Source organism: Saimiri boliviensis, chromosome 8, assembly GCF_048565385.1.
Source record: "Saimiri boliviensis isolate mSaiBol1 chromosome 8, mSaiBol1.pri, whole genome shotgun sequence".
NCBI classification, from domain to species: domain Eukaryota; kingdom Metazoa; phylum Chordata; class Mammalia; order Primates; family Cebidae; genus Saimiri; species Saimiri boliviensis.
The window spans coordinates 100,564,078-100,585,974 of NC_133456.1; the positions used below are offsets into that span (position 1 = coordinate 100,564,078).

The 21,897-nt window shown below is 39.8% G+C and overlaps 1 protein-coding gene across 19 annotated transcripts in view; it reads right to left on the bottom strand.

Annotated features, from left to right (window-relative positions):
- LOC101050982 (MLLT10 histone lysine methyltransferase DOT1L cofactor) overlaps positions 1-21,897 on the bottom strand; it is a 242,437-nt gene that overhangs the window by 138,263 nt on the left and 82,277 nt on the right. For all 19 annotated transcript variants that reach the window (XM_074404935.1, XM_074404945.1, XM_074404944.1 and 16 more), the window contains one exon: positions 18,517-18,626. In XM_074404935.1, the coding sequence (XP_074261036.1) occupies positions 18,517-18,626 (110 nt within the window). The remainder of the gene's footprint in view (positions 1-18,516; positions 18,627-21,897) is intronic.

Consider the following 21,897-nt stretch of genomic DNA (forward strand, 5'->3'; position numbering starts at 1 on the left):
GTGGCTCACGCCTCTAATCCCAGCATTGTGGGAGCCTGAAGCGGCCAGATCACCTGAGGTCAGGGGTTCTAGACGTTTCTACTAAAAATACAAAAATTAGCTGGGCATGGTAGCATACGGCTGTACTCCCAGGTACTCCAGAGGCTGAGACAGGAGAAGTAAGTACTTGAACCCAGGGGGCAGAGGTTGCATTGAGCCGAGATCTTGCCACTGCACTCCAGACTAGGTGACAGGGCAAGGCTCCATCTCAAAACAAATAAATTAATTAAATTAAAATAATTAACACTAGACAGTAACTCAAATAGGAAGAAATGAAGAGACACTAAAATGGTAAATGGGAAAACAAACACATATAAACTCTTTAAAAGGTGTAAGATTTTATAAAGCAGTAAGTTTAACAACATATTGTTGAGTTTTTAACATATATAATGTTTCTTATAACAGCAAAAAGGGGAAGAGGGCAATAAAGCTTTACAGGAGAAAACTGCTTTCTGCAAGTCTTTTTGCTGGTGGAAAGTCCTGTCTCAGTGTTAACGGCTTCTGACCCACTGAGATGGTGGTTATGGCACCATCTTTCTTTCTTTTCCTTCCTTCCTTCATTTTTTTCCTGCCCACCGCCCCCTCCCCCATGCCTTAAAGACAAGGTCTTGCTATGTTGCCCAGGCTGGTCTCAAACTCCCAGCTTCAAGCAATCCTACTGTCTCCCAAAGGGATGAGACTAAAAGTGTAAACTACCATGCCCAGCCATTTTTTAAAATAACAATGAAGTTCGCTAAAACAATTGACCCATCCTTTCATAAAATATTGCTCTGTAGCATGCACTGCTGTTTGGTAGCATTTTACCTAAAATAAAACTTTCTTCAAATTGTCAATTCTCTCAAAGCTTGCTGATGCTTTATCAATTAAGTATAGCACATATTTTATATCCTTCATTGTCATTTCAACAATGTTTACAGCATCTTCACCAGAAATAGATTCCATCTCAAGAAACCACTTTCCTTGTTCATCTATGAGAAGATACTTATTAATTCAAGTTTGACCATGAGATTACAGCAATTCAGTCACATCTTCAGGCTCCACTTCTAATTCTAGCTCTCTTGCTATTGCCACTACATCTGCAGTTAACCTCCTCCATCAAAGTCTTCAATCCCTCAGTCATCCATGAAGGACAGAATCAACTTCTTTCAAACTCCCATTAATGTTGATATTTTGACCTCCTCCCATAAATCACAAATGTTCTTAATGGTACCTAGAATGGTGAATTCTTACCAGAAGCTTTTTAATGTACTTTGCCCGGATCCATCAGAGGAATCACCCTCTATATAGCAGCCATAGCCTTTCGAACTGTATTTCTTTTTTTTTCTTTTTTTCTTTTTATTTTTTGGTTCCTTTTTTGTTTTTTTCTTTATGTATTTCTTAAATAGTAAGACTTTTGTGTCAAATTGACTCCTAGATCCACAGACTGCCAGATGGATGTTGTGTTAGTGGGCATGAAAAGAACACTCATTTTCTTGTACATCTTCATCAGAGCTTCTAGGTGACTATGTGCATTGTCAAGGGGTCACTAATTGGCCTACATTCAATATTGTTTTGGCTTAGGGATTAGGGAGGCCTGAGGAGAGTAGAGTAGAAAGAGATGAGGGAACAGCCAGCTGGTACAGCAGTCAAAACACATACATTTATTAACTTCACCTGATAGTAACATCAAAGGTCACTGATTATACATAACTGCAACAGATACAATAATCAAAAATGTGTGAAACATTATATAAGAATTAACAAAATGGGACACAGAGTCACTAAGCGAGTACATGCTATTGGAAAAACAAAACAGACTTGCTCGCTCCAGGGTTGCCACAAACCTTCAACTTTGCATAAAAGAAAAAAAAAAAAAAGATGCAATTCCTGTGCAGCACAATAAAAAGAAGTCCAGTAAAATGAGATAAGCTTAAGAAAAAAAAAAGATATGCTCATAAATCTTACTAAAATTAAGTACAGTCTAGCAAGTTAAGATAAAGATAGTAAGCCCTACAACAACCGCTAAAAAAATAACCCAAGAAAAATCGTTTCAAAAATCATAGGCCGGGCACGGTGGCTCACGCTTGTATAATCCCAACACTTTGGGAGGCCAAGACGGGCACCTGAGGTTGGGAGTTCGAGACCAGCCTGACCAACATGGAGAAACCCAGTTTCTATTAAAAATACAAAATTACATGAGTGTGCTGGTGCCTGTGATTCCAGCTACTCAGGAGGCTGAGGCAGGAGAATTGCTTGAACCTGGGAGGCGGAGGCTTCAGTGAGCCAAGATCACGCCACTGCACTCTAGCCTGAGCAAAAAGGGCAAAACTCTATCTCAAAAAAAACAAAAGCTGGGCGCAGTGGCTCACGCCTATAATCCCAACACTTTGGGAGGCCGAGACAGGTGGATCACATGAGGTTGGGAGTTTGAGACCACCCTGACCAACATGGAGAAACCCTATCTCTACTAAGAATTAGCCAGATATGGTGGCGTATGCCTGTAATCCCAGCTACTCAGGAGGCTAAGGAAGGAGAATCGCTTAAACCCGGGAAGTAGAGGTTGCAGTGAGCCAAGATTGAGCCATTGCACTCCAGCCTGGGCAACAAGAGCGAAACTCGGTCTCAAAACCAAACAAAAAAAATTTATAAAGAGGGCCAGGCCAGTGTGCCAAACACCTGTAATTCCCAGTACTTCAGGAGACTGAAGCAGGAGGATAGCTTGAACCTAGGAGTTTGACACCAGCCTGGGCAACATTACCAGTCACTACAAAAAATTCAAAACTTAGGCAGTGTACCATGTGGCCTGATGATTTTTCTCAATTGTAGGCTAATGTAAGCGTTCTGAGAATGTTTAAGGTAGGCTAGGCTAAGCCAAGATGTTGCCTAGGCTGCAGAAGTGGTGCAATAATCACGCACTAAAGCCTCAAACTCCTGGGCTCAAATAATCCTCCTGCCTTATCAGAATATAAGCCCATCATAACTAAAGAAGCATCTGTACTTGTAGTATTGAAAACACACACACACACACACACACACACACACACACACACACACACACACAGAGCAACTAAGAAAGAAAAAAAAAAGGGCAGTCTGCCAACCCAGGACCAAGGGGTAAGGCCATGTCAATGGGCCTAGAGAACAGAATATCAAGCCACAAAGAACTATTTTCAAGTCTCAAAACTGAATGGAATTTGTCCTGCAGACTTACAAACCTGCTTTAAACCCCTTTTTTCCTTCCAACTTACCTCTTTTGGAAACGGAATGCTTCTCCTCTACCTGTCCCACCACTGCATCTCAGAAATAAGTAATTTGTTTTCTAGGTATCAAAGGTTTAGAAATAGAATTTTTTTTTTAAGACAAAGTCTCACTCTTGACACCTAGGCTAGAGTGCAATGACGTAATCTCGGCTCACTGTAACCTCCACATCCCAGGTTCAAGCAATTCTCCTGCCTCAGCCTCCCGAGTAGTTGGGACTGCAGGCGCACACTACCATGTCTGGCTAATTTTTATACTTTTAGTAGAGACAGGATTTCACCGTGTTGGCCAAGCTGGTCTCAAACTCCTGAGCTCAGGTATCCGGCCGACCTTGGCCTCCCAAAGTGCTGGTATCACAGGTGTGAACCACCATGTCCAGCAGAGACAGAAATTTTGCTTTAGAATTGACCAAAGTCTTACCCATCGCCAATTCAGATGATTCAGAAGATGAGATTTGAGACTTTCTAAGTTTATTATATTCAGGTAAGATGTGAGACTTAATAGAGTTTACATCAAAGGATTAACACTTCTGGGGGATATTGGGATACAGCACATCTATTTTACATGTGGAAAAAAGATAAATTTTGGGGGCCACAAGGCAGACTGCTATGTGGTTGAATTGTGGTGCTCAAAAATGTATGTGAAGTCCTTAACCCCCAGTTCTGAGAGTAACTTTATTTGGAAAAAGAATCATTGCAAATGCAATTATGATGAGGTCATGATGAAGTAGGGCAGGCCCCTAATCAAATATGACTGATCTCCTAATAAGATGGCCATATGGAGACAGAGACAAAGGAAGAATGGAATGTGAAGATAGAAGAGATTAGGGGTGATTTAAAAAAAAAAAAAACTGTCAACCACTGACACCCATCACCAAAAGCTAGGAGGCATGGAACGGATTTCCCTTAAGAGTTCTCAAAAGGATCCCTTAAGAGTTCTCAAAAGGCTATCAACCCAGTTGATAACTTGATTTCAGACTTGTAGCCTGCTAAATTGTGAGAAGAAATTTCTGCTACTTTAAGCCACCCAATTTGTGATATTTTGTTACAGCAGCCCTAGGAAACTACTACAGGGGGTGTATGAAAAATTGGCTATGAGCTGGTAATGTTTTAGAATTAGTTGATGAAGGTATGCAGGGTATCTGCTGTATTATTATTAATTGTTCTATATATTTGACAATTTCAGAAATAAATTCTTAATAAACCAAAGAATGTTATAAGTAGAAAACATATTAATGCTTTAAAAGCAGAAACAAAAATTAGAAAACACTGGAATAAAATTGAAAATAAGCCTCCAAAGCTGTTCTTTACATCAGGCATAAAAGAAATTAATCAAGGCCAGCACAGTGGCTAACGCCTGTAATCCCTACACTTTCAGAGGCCAAGGTGGGCAAATCACCTTGGTCTTGAGATCAGGAGTTTGAGACCAGCCTGGCCAACATGGTGAAACCCCGTCTCTACTGAAAAAAATTAGCTAAACATGGTGGTAGACACCTATAATCGCAGCTACTCAGGAGAGAGGAGGCCAAGACAGAAGAACGGCTTGAACCCAAGAGGCAGAGGTTGCAGTGAGCCAGGATCACACCATCGCACTCCAGCCTGGGCAACAGAGTGAGACTCCGTTCCCACGTCCCCTACCCCCCGCCCCCCCAAAAAAAAACTGGTCAAGAGTTCAGATAAAGGAAAAAACTCCATTTAAATGTTTATGTGAAGAAAGCCATAATGGATTACATGGCACAAAAACAGTTTCAAAAAATTAAAACCAATTTGCAAAATTAATCATCACAGTTATTTATATTCTCTTAAAAATCATCTACATGCCCCTAGTGCCACATAAGACACATTAATCTAGTAGTCTACTTCACGCAGACTTTTTGTAGCTAATGTGCATTCCTTTATGTCTTCATCACTATGGGGAAGAGGTGGTACATACAAAAGGTTCTTGCCATATCCCTATAAAAAGATTATCACATGGTGTGCTATCTGGGAATTTAAATAGTCACAATTCCAGGATTCATCAATACTAACAATTTTCAAAGAAAAATAAATGTGACCTATAATGGGGAAGCCAGCCGGAGGTAGGGGAGAAAGAGGCAAACTGTGTATCCTGGAACTTTGTAGCTGAAAAAGAAATTACCAGCAGCAACAGCCTGATCAAAATTACAACTTCTTGCCACATGTTCTGCTTCAAATCTCTGCTTTATGGTTTTCTATTACACGGCCTTATTGAACATTACTGTTGGGGATGAAATCTTATTATCCCAATTTCAGACCCAAATATATCCTTATCATCCTTATCATTTGCCTTTAGATGCCTTATTCTCTTCTATCTAGCATCTCAGATCATCCTTATAATTACAAATACAGATATATTTACATGACTCTATTAAAAAAATCTTCCTTTTAAAAGACTACTTTTGTAAGCAATCTGCCTACCAACTACATAACCTCTCTACACTTCCATATTATCCTCCCTGAACCTGCTTTTTTTTTGAAAGGAGGTCTTGCTCTGTCACCCAGGTTGGAATGCAGTGGCATAATCTTGGCTCACTGCAACCTACATCTCCTGGGCTCAAGTGATACTCTAACCTCAGCCTCCCAACTAGCTGGGACCCCCAGTGCACACCACCTCGGAGGTGGCACCTGTACTCCTAGCTACTCAGGAGGTTGAAGCGGGAGGATTGATTGCTTGAGCCCAGAGTTTGAGGCTATCGTTGAGTCATAACTGTTCACTGCACTCCAGCCTTAGGTGACAGAAACTCTGTCTCTAAATAAATAAATAAATAAATAAATAAAATAAAACTCTATCCCTAAATAAATAAATCAATATTACAAAATGAAAAGCACTGAGATAGGCAATCTTGATGAGATTATAGATTTTAATTCCATGAACAATTTTAAGTTAGCTACTGTACACTGCCATTTCCAAAAGTTTAGATTGGACTACTGCCTTTGGTAGCTAAGAGAAAAGAAATAACAATGAGAACTTATACTGCCATTCTTCCGCAGTCTTTATAAAATAAATAGGCCTTTGAGTCTTGGAACTGTTGAGAATAAGAGAGCAATAATATATGAAGTTGACAAGCACAAAAGACAAAAAGAGGCAGGAATGGTGGCTCACGCCTGTAATTCCAACAGATTAGGAGGCCAAGGCAGGAGGGTTGTTTGAATCCAGAATTCAAGGCCAGCCTAGACAACATAGTGAGAGCCAATGTGTACAAACAATAAAAACAAAAGTAGCCGAACGAGATGGTACCTATAGTCCCAGCTACTCAGGAGGCTAAGGTGGAAGGATCACTTAAGAGTAGGAGGCCGAAGTTACAGTGAGCTGTAATTGCACCACTGCACTCCAGCCTGGTCAACAGTGAGACCACTGTCGGAAAAAAGAAGAAGGGAGGGGAGGGGAGACCACAAGGAACATATACAATGAAAAACAATTTACTATTCCTGAGAAAAAGAGAAACAATATCAAGTGTAAGAGAATGTGTAACTAGGGTGGGAAGAGGGGGCTGGAGAGAGAACACTCAAAGGAAATTTCAAAATGAGAAAACAGCTGAGGTATCAAGAAGAAAAAGATTTTTTTTTTACAGATAGAACGGCAAGATTCTGCTTTTCAAAATGATTTAGTTCTCCAGAAAAGAAAAATGAACTTAAGCACTCATCTAACTATTACAAAGTGCCAAGCAAAAATAAACATTTATTAGATATAGACAAATGCAAATACATTCAATGCTTTCGTAAAAATGTATCTGGGAGCCTTATTATCATCTTGTTAATATATGCCAGTAAACAACTTGCAGATACAAGACTTGCTTTACAAATAGAGTAATATGTTCCACGAATATAAGCCAGGAATTTAAAACTTAGTTTCTATCTCTTCCTTCTAAGAAATGTTTCAATTAACTGAAAGAGAGAGAGAGAGAGAGAGAGAGAGAGAGAGAGAGAGAGAGAGTGTGTGTGTGTGTGTGTGTGTGTGTGTGTGTGTGTGAGTGTGTGTGTTTTATCTCAGGTGGTGGTGAGGGCCTAGTACTTATCTTCTTGAAATGGAAAACACATTCTACTATTTCTTCCTCCCTCTTCTCTGTCACATTAAACTTATCACTAGGCTGGTCAGCTGAAGCTCTTACAGGTTACCTGAATGTCTTTATCCCATTGTTCCTACTACTTCAGATCCTCATTAGTACCTCTGGGATACTGTCATAGTCTAAACAGATTCTAGATCTCATCTTTTCTACCTTCTGTCTCCCAATCCTCCCTCCCCTGATCCATTAGAATGATAGACTTGAGCATATCCTTTCTGAACATAAAAACCCTTCAACAGTGGTAAACTTTAGGCTCCTTAACATGATGTATGAGGTGCTTGAACATCTGACCCATGACAGTCTCTCTCAGCATTCTGCCTAGCACATTCAGGGTCCTAACAGTACTACCCTTCTCCTTGCTACCATCCCCAATCCCTCCCCCTGCTCACCACTCTCCTTGTTATTTCCCACTTCAGAGCTTTTGCCTCCTCAATCTGTAAAATCAACAGCCACTCACATGTTTCTTTCTTTCTCTTCCCTTCACAGCCAGCACCTGGAGGTTTCTTACTCTTAAGAAAAATTGCAACCTTTTCTAAGATACCTCCTCCCTATTTCCTCAGTCCTGTTAAAGGTTAGGTGGACATTCACTGTACCTTGAAAATCCTTGCACATATTACTCTTTAACAATCACTGATTTATGCACGTCTATTCACCATACAGACATGGTACATATAAGAAGACATGCCACAAATGAGGACGAGATGAATGGGCAGACAGATAAAATGTTTAACTTCTTTATTTACCTGAAACCTCATTTTTAGGAGTCCTAAAACCTGTAAAGAATATTTAGTGCTTTCAAAAATATTTTTTACTTGGCCAGGCACAGTGGCTTACACCTGTAATCCCAGCACTTTAAGAGGCCAAGGCCACTGGAACCCTTGAGGTCAGGAGTTCAAGACCATCCTGGCCAATGTGCTGAAACCCTATCTCTACTAAAAACACAAAAATGAGCCAGGCATGGTGGTGCACGCCTATAATCCCAGCTACTCGGGAGGCTGACGCATGATGAGAATCGCTTGGACCCAGGAGGAAGAGAGGGTGCAGTGAGCTGAGATCATACCGCTGCAATCCAACCTGAGTGATCGAGTGAGACTCTGTCTCAAAGAAAAAAAAAAAATTAGCTGGGCATGGTGGTGGATGCCCGTAATCTCAGCTACTCAGGAGGTTGAGGCAGGAGAATCACTTGAACCTGGGAGGTGGAGGTAACAGTGAACCGAGATCTCTGCACTGCACTCTACCCTGCACAACAAAGCGAGACTCCATCTCAAAAAAAAAAAAAAAAAAAAAAACCAACAACTTTTACACAGATGCTAAATATAATGATAAAAACTTAATTGCTGGCCGGGCGCGGTGGCTCAAGTCTGTAATCCCAGCACTTTGGGAGGCCGAGGCGGGTGGATCACGAGGTCAAGAGATCAAGACCATCCTGGTCAACATGGTGAAACCCCGTCTCTACTAAAAATACAAAAAATCAGCTGGGCATGGTGGTACGTGCCTGTAATCCCAGCTACTCAGGAGGCTGAGGCAGGAGAATTGCCTGAACCCAGGAGGCGGAGGTTGCGGTGAGCCGAGATCGTGCCATTGCACTCCAGCCTGGGTAACAAGAGCGAAACTCCGTCTCAAAAAAAAAAAACTTAATTGCTATGCAGTACTATTACTTTTCGAAAAAAATAAGGGGGAGTCAGGTCAGCAACTTATAAGACTTCCATTAGGTTTAACCTTACATTTAGATGACATCATGCTTTTTAATGGTTTTGTTTCTTTAGCCTATGATCATCCTTCCTACACTTATAAACACTCTTCAGGGCCATCCAATAAAGGAGGACTATTTTTAAAGCTATATATACATATACATATGATATACTCATCATCTGCTAACTACTCTCTATGGAAAATGTACCTTTCTAAAATGAATGCTTCCTTGACTCTGAAGAATACAAGCTTCTCCCAGAAAAGTTCATAAATCCCTTTGTTGCCACAATCTTCACATTTCTGAAAACTTCTAACAAAATTTTAACAAAAGGTAATTTTAACAAAACATGTCAGTGAAATGATGAGTTAATGCATATAACAGAAGAAAAATATTAGCAGTCAAAAATATAAAAATAGGATCCAACTATTTAAATTATACAAAAACCAGGCCACTAGCCAAGGGTGCTGGCTCACAACTGTAATCCCAGCACTGTGAGAGGCTGAGGTAAAAGGATCCCTTGAGACCAGGAGTTGGAAACCACTCAGGGCAACACAGGGAGATCCTGTCTCTATAAAATATAATTAGGCCCGGCGCACTGGCTCACACCTGTAATCCCAGAACTTTGAGAGGTGGCCAAGGTAGGTAGATCATTTGAGGCCAGGAGTCCGAGCCCACCCTGGAAAATGTGGCAGAACCCTGTCTCTACTAAAAATACAAAAAAAATTAGCTGTAATCCCAGCTACTTGGGAGGCTGAGGCACAAAAATTGCTTAAATCAAGGAGGTAGGGGTTGCAGTGAGCTAAGAGTGCACCACTGCACTCCAGCCTGGGTGACAGAGCAAGACTATGTCTCAAAAACACCAACTAATCAACTAACCAAACAAACAACAAATAAATAAATAAAAGGAAGTTAAAGTATAAGAACACAAAGGCATCAGAATGATACACAATGAACTTTGGGGACTCAGGGGAAAGGATGGGAATGGGGTAAGAGAAGACTATACACTGGGCACTGTGTACACTGCTCGGATAATGGGTACACCAAAATCTCAGAAATCACCACTAAAGAACTTAGTCTTGTAAGCAAACACCACGTGTTCCCCCAAAAACCTATTAAATAAATAAATACATACATATTTTTAAAACTGGCCATTTTATATTTTAATGATATGCAGAAAATTTAAAAGCTCAGTAACAGTAAATTATCTGCTATTCAGATAAACCAGGAATATAAAGATATACTAGGAAACTTTTTTCCTAGTACTCACAAATTGTCATTTTTTTCTAAATGTCACATTGTTCCAGTCACACAGGATCATTTCTTATTCTCTGAACATGCCTACCACCTCTTCCCTTTGCACCGGCTATGCTAGGTTGTCTTTTTCTCTGTCTGGCATTTTTACTTGATCCTTTTCTTCACAGGTCAAATGCCTAATTATTCTGCAAAGCCCTAGAAGCTCTTTGTATGCCTTACTCAACTTCTGAGGCAAGAATAATCCCTCCTTTCATTATTTTCCTATAATACTCCATTCAGCCTTATTATTATGCAACACATATTTTAATTTTCTTATTTATTTACTTGTCTTCTTACTCTACTTAAGGAGAGGAAACTCTCTATTTTATTTATCCTTGAATTCCTGGTGTCTAACACAGTGCTTGATACAATGTAGATCCATAGCAAATGCCCAGTAAATAAATATTCCCAAACTTATCCTTTATTACCTACCATCCATTAAGGGCTGATGTCTTCAAACCTGTTTTCCAATCATTCCTGTGATTTCAGAATTGCATGCCCCATATTAGGCATAAAGAACATATATGAACAAAATATTATTAATAACTTTATTTTTTCGAGACAGGGTCTCACTCTGTTACCCAGGCTGGAGTACAGTTGTGCAATCATAGCTAAATGCAACTATGACCTCCCAGGCTTAAGTGATCCTCCCACCTCAGCCTCTTAAGTAGTTGGGAAGGACGACAAGCGAGCACCACCATGCCCAACTAATTGTTTTTCTTTTTTGCAGAGGAGGGTCTCAGAATGTTGCCCAGGCTTGTCTGGTACTCCTGGGATCAAGCAATCCTCCCACTTCAACCTCCCTAAGTACTGGAATTACAGATGTGAGCCATTGCACCCAGTCCATTAACGTTTCTGTTTCTTTGCTTCCTGTTCTTTTTTCAAACAGGGTCTTGCTCTGTTGCCCAGGCTGGGGTGCAGGGGCACAATCATGGTTCATTGTAGCCTTGGCCTCCTGGGCTCAAAGGATCCTCCCACCTCAGCCTCTTGAGTAGCTGGGACTACAGACGCATATGCCTCCCCACACCTGGCTAAATTTTTTTCTTTTTTGTAGAGATGGGGTCTCACTTGTTGTCTAGGCTGGTCTCAATGTCCAGGCTGGTCTCAAACTTCTGGGCTCAAGTGATAACTCTTGCCTGGGCATTCCAAAGTGCTAGGACTACAGGCATGAGCCACTGAGCCTGGCCCCATTATTCACTTTTTGTTGGAGACGGAGTTTTGCTCTGTTGCCAGGCTGGAGTGCAGTGGTGCAATCTCAGCTCACTGCAACCTCCACCTCCTGGATTCAAGCAATTCTCCTGCCTCAGCCTTGCAAGTAGCTGGGACTACAGGCACATGCCATCACGCCCAGCTAATTTGTATTTTTTTTTCAGTAAAGACAGGGTTTTGCCATGTTTGTCGGGAATGGTCTCAATCTCTTGACCTCGTGATCTGCCCACCTCGGACTCCCAAAGTGCTGGGACTAGACGTAAGCCACCGTGTCCTGCCCCATTATTAACTTTTTAAGATGACAGACTTTAACCTTAAGTAGAACAAAACAAATCGTCACAACAAAAAAATTCAACAAATGTAAAGCAATCACATATAAGAAAAGCTATAAAAAAGAAAGAAATAGGAAGAAGGGGGAAAAAAGTAAACTTGATAAACAGATACACCATGTTTCTGGAAGGAAAGATTCAATATTGTAAAAATGTGTTTGTCCCGAAAACAGTACTTCACTGTAACTCTAACATAGTCTAAACTGTGCTTTTATTAGTCCTAATGTTCATCTAGGAAAATAAGTACATGACAATATCTGTCCTACCATGTACTAAAATGTATATAAAACCGTAATAATTTAAAACAGTGTGGTACCAGGATAAAAATAGACACACCAATGCAACACATAAAAAGTCCAGAAACATACTTAAGTATACTCAAGAATTCAGTAATAATTCAAACAATATTCCAATAATATTTCAAATCACAATGGAAAACATAGATTATTCAGCAATAGTGTTGAAAAAGCTGACTAACCAGGTGGAAAAGGAAAGTTGGGCACATTATCTTACCATATTCTAAAATTAATTCTACGCTAAAAAAAATTTAACTAAATTCCTTATTTGTTCTACCCTCTCTCCTATCCGCCCCCCCTTTTTTTTTGAGATGGAGTCTCACTATGTTGCCAGGCTGAAGTGCAGTGGTGCTATCTTGGCTCACTGCAGCCTCTGCCTCCTGGGTTCAAGGGATTCACCTGCCTGCCTGTCTCCTGAGTAGCTAGGACTGCAGGCACATGCCACCATGCCCAGCTAATTTTTGTATTTTTAGTAGAGACAGGATTTCACAATGTTGGCGAGGATGGTCTTAATCTCGTGACCTCGTGATCTACCGGCCTCAGTCTCCCAAAGCGCTGGGATTACAGGCGTGAGCCACCACGCCCGGACCCCTCTCTCCTTTTCTACTTCAACACTTTAGTCTTAAACCCATGAGATAGGCTAGGCATGGTGGCTCATGCCTGTAATCCTAGCACTTTGGGAGGCCAGGGCAGGCAGATCACTTCAGCTCAGGAGTTCAAGAATAGCCTAGGCAACATGATGAAACCTCAACTCTACAAAAAATATTTAAAAATTAGCTGGGTGTGATGGGCGGACCTGTAGTCCCACCTACTTGGAGGGCTGAAGTAGAAGGACTGCTTGAGCCCAAGAGGTCAAGGCTGTAGTAAGTCAAACCTGCACTACTGCACTACAGCCTAGGTGACAAAGTGAGACCCTGTCTCAAAAAACAAAGCACGAGGTGGGTTCAAGCATAGTAATTATCCATGCTGGGGAGGAGGGGGCAGTCTAATACAAGTAGAAGAGCCTGAGTAAGGCTACCCTAGTGGTTTGGGGATAGGGGTGGGGACAATCTCAGAGCAAGGTGAAAAGATCAAACAAAGTGGAAGCAGTAAACTGAAGTGGAGCATCAAATCCCAAGAAGAGTGAAAAGGACTTGCAGGCAGGAAAGCAGCAGCAATCCTGAACTGGGTTAGGACAGCATCTGTGTTAGGTGGAGGCAGCAACAGAAGGTATGTCAAAACAGGACAGACTGATCCAATAGGTAAACTATTAAAAGTAGTGAGAGTCAGGGTTTCTATCTAAGATGAGAATCATAAATATGGGGGGAAAAAAATTAAAATGAACCCTGTTTTGTTGGATTAGATTTGGAAAAGTTACTATGGGCATATGGAGTTCAATATATAGAGATGGATAAGGTAATAGAGGGGTGTGTGTGTGTGTGTGTATGTATACAATGAATCAGAAGTATTGTGATCTCACAGTTTGTCCTTTTTTCTTTCTTTTTTTTTTTTTTTTTTTTGAGATGGAGTTTCACTCTTGTTACCCAGGCTAGAGTGCAATGGCACGATCTCGGCTCACTGCAACCTCTGCCTCCTGGGTTCAGGCAATTCTCCTGCCTCAGCCTCCTGAGTAGCTGGGATTACAGGCACGTCCCACCAAGCCCAGCTAATTTTTTTGTATTTTTAGTAGAGACGGGGTTTCACCATGTTGACCAGGATGGTCTCGATCTCTCGACCTTGTGATCCACCCGCCTCAGCCTCCCAAAGTGCTGGGATTACAGGCTTGAGCCACCGCGCCTGGCCTTTTTTTTTTTTTTTGAGACAGCGTCTCACTCTATCACTCAGGCTAGAGTGCAGTGGTGTGATTTTGGCTCACTGTACTCTCTCTGCCTCCTGAATTCAAGTGATTCTCGTCATGCCTCGGCCTTCTAAGTAGCTGGGATTACAGGCCTGCACCACCATGCCCAGCTAATTTTTGTATTTTTAGTAGAGATGGGGTTTCATCATGTTGGCCAGGCTAGTTTCAAACTCTGGACCTCAAGTGAACCACCAGCCTTGGCCTCCCAAAGTGGTAGGATTACAGACGTGAGGCATCACACCTGAGCCACAGTTTTCTATATAGAGTAACAATATAGATTTGAATTTATAGAAATGTGTATCTCTGTAAGTACACACACACACACACACACACACACCCACACACACACAATTTCCTCCTAGCCATGCTGACTGAAGTAGCAATAACCTATACCTAGTACACTTTGGCTTCTAAATATTATTTTCACCTAAAAGCAGTGGTGATTTCAGAGAAATGGTGATTTCAGAACTGGAGCGGAATAATACAAGATGAGCCTAGACTATACAGTTGTGTCAGAAGTAGAGAAATGCTCACAGAATGATAAATAGGTCAAAAGACACAGAAGCCAGTTTAAAGAGCTCCAAACCAGTAAAACCTGAGACAATATGAACATCAAAATAAATGACATTAGTGGAATATGACCCAAAAAAGCATAAGTCCACACTAATACAAATAATTAGGGAGTAAAGAAAGCTTCACCTTACAGTGGAATGCCAACTGATGAATGTAAAACAAAGGGCGAAATTAGAAAACCACTACTTGTCATCAATCCTAGTCATAAATTAGGTCAAGAAACATCAAAGAATGCTAAAATTAGTGAGGAAAAGGCACAAGGAACAAGATGTTTACATACGAAGTACCTCCCCCACAAAATCCATACTGACTATAAAGAGAAAAAAGATTAACCTCATATTGGAGAAACCTGACAGACACACCTTAACCAAGTGATCAAGGAAAAACTGAAATCATGTACTACCTGATAGGATACAAAGAAAAAACACAGAATACCTTATGTGATACTCCTGCCAAAAATATAATTGTATTTAGTCATGATGAAACATCAGGCTAATTCAAATAGGGGGTCACTCTACAAAATAACTAGCCTGTAATATAAGTTACTATTTCAGATTTAAAAAGACCAAAGAGGGCCAGGCACAATGGCTCGCACCTTTAATCCCGACACTTCGGGAGGCTAAAGCATTGCAGATCACTTAAGACCAGGAGTTCGAGACCAGCCTGGCCAATATGGCAAGAGCCCGTCTCTACTATAAGCACAAAAAAATTAGCTGGACATGGTGGTGCATATCTGTAACCACAGCTCTTTGGGAGGCTGAGGCACGAGAAACACTTGAACCCAGGAGGTGGAAGTTGCAGTGAGCTGAGATTGCACCACTGCACTCTAGGCTGGGTGACAGAGTCAGACTCTGTATGAAAATAAAAATAAATAAGAAAACCAAAGAGTCAAAATGCAGTTTGTGATTCTTTTGCCATAAACAATATTTCTAGGAAAACATGAACGAGTTAGAAAGATCAGACAGTAATAAATGCATCACTGTTGATTTCCTTATTTTGATGGCAAACTGTATTTTTCCAGGAGAATAGCCTTCTTTATGGGAAATTCTGAAGTATTCAGGCGTAAGAGCATATTATATTGGTAAGTTACTCTCAATGGTTTATGGAAGGATTCTTTGTACTATTCCTGCAATCTGTATGTAAGTTTTAATTCTTTTAAAATTAAAAAGAAAAATAAAGTTTTAAAAAATGAACTTCAAAAGCACTAAAAAAATTATACATTAATATAAAGATTTTCTTTGCACAGCATCAAAGGCAGAAACAATAAAGAGAAGTTGGGTAAATTACCTAAAAAATGTAAACTTCTACATTAGAAAAAATTAACCTGCTAGAATTTCTAAAAACAAACATTAAATTATGGGTAATCACACATACAGCAAATATATAAGACAAAAGAATATTACGTCTAATATAAATCAGGCGTCCCCAAACTTTTTACACAGGAGGCCAGTTCATTGTCCCTCAGTCCGCTGGAGGGCCGCCACATACTGTGCTCCTTTCACTGACCACCAACGAAAGAGGTGCCCCTTCCTGAAGTGCGGCAGGGGGGACGGATAAATGGCCTCAGGGGGCCGCATGTGGCCCGCGGGCCATAGTTTGGGGACGCCTGATATAAATACTTTGTAAAAAAAATTAATAGTATTAAAATAAACAGATATTCAAGGTCAATTAATAAACATGAATAATTTTTCTTAAAAAATTTTAAAATAACTAACCTTTGCCGGGAACAGTGGCTCATACCTGTAATCCCAGCACTTTGGGAGGCAGAGGTGGGCAGAGTTGAGGTCAGGAGTTCGAGACGAGCCTGGCCAAAATAGCGAAACCCTGTCTCCACTAAAAATACCAAAATTAGCTGGGTATGGTGGCACATGCCTGTAGTCCCCACTATTCCAGAGGCTGAGGCAGGAGAATTGTTTGAACCCAGGAGGCAGAGGATGTGGTGAGCCAAGATCTCACTGCTGCACTCCAGCCTGGGCAACAGAGCAAGACTCCACCTCAGAAAGAAGAAAGAAGGAAGAAGGAAGAAAGAAGAAAGAAAAAAGGAGAAGAAGAAACTAATCTTACTTACCAGTACTCAAACAAACTCATCCAAACATTTTAACTTTTTTTTTTTTTTTACTAGAAAGAATAGCAAAGATTTTTTTACGGGTAACACAGTGTACCTAACATAATAAAAGGTTATGAGCAATCTCACATATAGCTAATACAGGGTAAGTTCTAGAGGACAATTTCACACAATGTATTTACTGAAGCTTCCAAATGTTCACACACTTTTATACAGATGCTATCAGTGTATACTAAATGCCAGACACCAAACTAGGCCCTCAACCACAAAGGGTTGCTTAATTAAATTTGCAGTTTGTTGAATCTCATGGTATTCTATATTACAGACTAAGTATCTATTAAAAATACAGCAGAAACACAGTTTATTGACACACAAAAGATGCTGGGTTAAGAAGTTTCGGCCGGGCGCGGTGGCTCAAGCCTGTAATCCCAGCACTTTGGGAGGCTGAGGCGGGTGGATCACGAGGTCAAGAGATCGAGACCATCTCGATCAACATGGTGAAACCCCATCTCTACTAAAAATAAAAAAAAATTAAAAAAAAAATTAGCTGGGCATGGTGGCGCATGCCTGTAATCCCAGCTACTCAGGAGGCTGAGGCAGGAGAGTTGCCTGAACCCAGGAGGCGGAGGTTGCGGTGAGCCGAGATCGCGCCATTGCACTCCAGCCTGGGTAACAAGAGCGAAACTCCGTCTCAAAAAAAAAAAAAAAAAAGAAGTTTCAAAAGCAAACAAAAAATATAAACAACATGATTCAACCTTTTTGTAAGTACATATTATAAGCCAAAATACACAGCAACAACCTAGATGAACCTAAATAAGATTTTGAATGATTTTTGTCTTACATTTATTTACTTGTCTGTATTTTCAAGTTTTTTAAAATAAATATTAATTACATAATAAAAAGGGGTTTTTTTGTACAAAAACATTGAAAATCTCAAAGCTGACTGCAATTTCTTCCACAGATGGAACATGTACATTCAATTAAATAGTAAAATTATATTTAAAGAAACATTGGGTAATGGTGAAACCTAAAATGCAGAAGAGAATAAAATAATAATATACATATATTAAAAGAAGAAAAATATACAGGAAAAAAAATATTCAATTTTTTTTAAAGGCCAACAATAGCCAGGCGTGGTGGCCCATGCCTGTAATCCCAGCACTTTGGGAGGCCAAGACAGGCAGATCACCTGCTACCAGCCTGACCAACATGGAGAAATCCCATCTCTACTAAAAATACAAAATTAGTGGGGCATAGTGGCGCATGCCTGTAATCCCAGCTACTCAGGAGGCTGAGGCAGGAGAACCACTAGAACCTGGGAGGCACAGGTTGCAGTGAGCCAAGATCGCACCATTGCACTCCAGCCTGGGAAACAAAGGTGAAACTCCATCTCAAATAAATAAATAAATAAGGCCAACAGTAAAAACCGTATCTTGGGGTACAAATAACTTTATGGGGGAAGACAAGTAACATTCTGACATAGGACTATTTTTCAAAAAAGAATCTATGATACATTTTAATGAATATTATGCAAAATAGTAATTCAGATTTAACCTACTCTTGATACTTGAAAAAGCAAAAGAGGTCAGTAATTCATAAAAGACTAATCTGTAAGGATTAAATAATCTGTAAATAGAATACTAAATACCTACGTTACCATGAAAGATAACGTAGTTTTGCTCGCTTTGTACTCCTGTGACCTTAGTAACATAGAGTTTAATAACTGTAGTATGGCATAGTAATTTTTCCAAATCTCCCTTAATTTGATGGAGACCTATAATCTTAAAAACACAAAACTTCCTACTCCCAGTTTTAAAAACCAAAAAGTGATAGCCAAACAGTAATAAAATAATATCCACTGTACCTTATTGTAACGATCATGCGGAACAGACTGTAAAACAATTGGTTCCATTGTGGAAACATTGGCAAATTGTACCTCTGGAATATAGAGGGCACAAACCACATGGGCCCAACCTAAAAATAAGTAAATAAATATCATCTTTTCAGTTTTATCAAAAGCAAATTAACATCATTAACTTCCTTAACAGATCCCTTAAATGCCTATTGAAACAAATGCACAACAAAGACATTAACAGATTCTCATTGCTGTCTTATTTCCATTGCTTGAAAATACTCAAACCACTACTAAAAAAGCATTCTTAATCATCTTCCCACTTCTAACATAAGAGTAAATAAAGGGAAACATTTATAAATTCAGATGCTGACACTTAACACTTGTTATACAGGCAGACTAAATACTCAGATCAACATCACTTCTGAGAACCACTATAAAAAGAGTTTTTAAAAGTTTAACACTTATAATAAAATTATCAATTTAATCTTAATCACTTTAAATGTCAACATTAAATTATATTTTATCTTAATGTCAATATTTTTAATATTAGTAATAATTTTACTATTTTAATTTGAAATGTTTTAAATTTGATATTAAATATTAATATTTATTTAAATTTTTTAAATGAGACCGAAAATATTAAAAAGCTGATGTGATAATGAAGAGTTTCCAGGCTCAAAATGGAAAAGAAAGGAAGTCCGAGGTTTTGGTCACTTTTGCCCAAGGAACATTTGCCTACTTCAGAGAAAGCAGTGGTGAGGATGAAGGGTGCTTTTGACAAACTCAGGGACCTAATAGTACAGGGATGTACATCCGCAAACACCCAAGCGAAAAACGGAACAAGTACACCCCTCTCCTCCTTTCAGATGCAACACTGCAGGGCAAACCAGGGGTAGGAATATACTAAAAGTATAGACCCTGAAGAGACTGCAGCAGGGCTCTGGCCATCTTAAACTCTTGAAATCTGATGAAGGTAATCCTAAATTACAAGTCCCAAGACACTAAGCAGATGCAAATACACATCCTCTCTAAAAGAAAATACAGTGGTATCATCTTGGCTACAAATAATTTATACTTTTTTTTTTTTTGAGACAAATCCTTGCTCTGTTGCCCAGGCTAGAGTGCACTGGCATGATCCTGGCTCACTGCAACTTCCTCCTCTCAGTTTAAGCAACTTGCCTCAGCCTCCCAAGTAGCAGGGATTACAGGTGCCCACCACCACACCTGGCTAATTTTTGTATTTTTAGTAGACAGGTTTCACTATGTTGGCCAGGCTGGTCTTGAACTCTCGAAATCATGTGATCTGCCAGCCTCAGCCCAAAGTGGTGGGAATACAGGTATGAGCCACTACACCCAGCCTAAAATTTCGTAATTACATATAATTTCCAGCACAATAACAAGTACCAAACACATGATAGACAAGGTAATAGAACTGAAAATAAGCAGAAACAAGAAAATCAAAATAGATCAGTATTCTGGAGTTACAGATAAAGATTTTAAAATAAGTATGCTTATTATGATCAAGTACACACAAGACAAAATTCTAAATTGATGCAAAGAACTGAAAATTATAATAATAAAATTCCAGAAGCAAAGGAAAAATTTAGAAATCAGCCAGGCACAGTGGCTCACACCTGCATGCCCAGTACTTTGGAAGGCTAAGGCAGACTGCTTAAGCCCAAGAGTTTAAGACCAGCCTAGGCAACAAACTGAGACTCCATCTCTACAAATAAAAAATAATGAGCCAGGTACAGTGGCATGCACCTATATACTCCCAGCTACTCAGGAGGTTGAAGTGGGAGGACTGCTTGAGCCCAGGACTTGGAGGCTGCAGTGAACTACAATCGTGTCACTGCAATCCAGCCTGGATGTGAGAGATCATATCTTATGAAGAAAAAAAAAAAAAAGAAAATCAATAGGTGGGATTAACAACTGTTTAGACATGGATGAAAGAAGAATTAGTAGGAACAAAATAGGTCAGAAGAAGAAACCCATAATGTCAGCATAAGACACAAAAGTAAGAAATACAAAAAAAAAAGGGGTAAGACATGAAAAATGTAATAGGCAGGCAGGTCTAACACACATGTAATCAGAGTCTCAGAGAAATATGAGAGAGAAAATGGCATGAAAGCAGTATCTGAATTGGTAACACCTAAATATTTTCCAGAAGAGAAAATTCAAAGTCACTGACTGAGGAATCACTATAAATCAGAGTAAATAAAGATACACACCAAGGCACATTAGTAAAACTACAGAAAACTAAGGGAAAAAAATGAAAATCTTAAAAATAAAAGGCAAGTTACCAAACAAAAAACTAGATAAAGCCAGAAAACATTTTTTAAAAGATTTCCATTAAAGGTAACACCAAACAATTTTCCTTGAGTAACAGGAAAAGTGATTCCAGAAGAAAGTTTGGAACTGAAGAAAAATAGAAAGAGCGATAAACATGTAGCTACATTTAACAGACAATGAACATATAAAACAATAATGCCTTCACTGATTTACAATACAGATGACTACTTATATTAAAAATTAAAACACTGGTAGGGTTTGTGATATATAAAACTATAACTTTCCTATAAAACTATAACAAAGACCAGGCATGGTAGCTCACGCCTCCCAGCACTTTGGGAGGCCAAGGCAGGCAGATCACAAGGTCAAGAGATCAAGATCATCCTGGCCAACATAGTGAAACCCTGTCTCTACTAAAAATACAAAAATTAGCTGGGCGGGTGGCATGCTCCTATAGTCCCAGCTACTCAGGAGGCTGAGGCAAGAGAATTGCTTGAACCTAGGAGGCAGAGGCTACAATGAGCCAAGACCGAGCCACTGCACTCCAGTCTGGCGACAGAGCAAGACTGTCTCAAAAGAAAAAAAAAGATTGGAAAAGGAACAGGTAAAATATGTCTATAAGATGTCTACATGGTTTCATTCTATATTTCATGTTAAGTGGTACACAGAGGCCAGATGCAGTGGCTTACACTTATAATCCCAGCACTTGGGATGGCCAAGGCATGTAAATAACTTGAGGTCAGGAATTTCAGACCAGCCTGGCCAATATAGCAAAACCATGTCCTACTAAAAATACAAAAATTAGCCAAGTGTCAGGTGGTGTGCGCCTATAGTCCTAGCTACTCAGGAGGCTGAGGCAGAAGGACTACTTGAATCCAGGAGGCGGAGGTTTCAGTGAGCTGAGATAGTGCCACTGCAGTCCAGCCTGGGTAACAGAGCGAGAATCCACCTTAAAAGGGGGGAGAAAAAAAAGTGGTACACACGGTAGAATGAATTTACTGTTATGAAAATCATAATCCTAACAGAAACCACTAGATAGCTAAATATAAATACTTGTGTATATATAGGAAGAGATATAGCCAAAAAGGCCATTTAAGG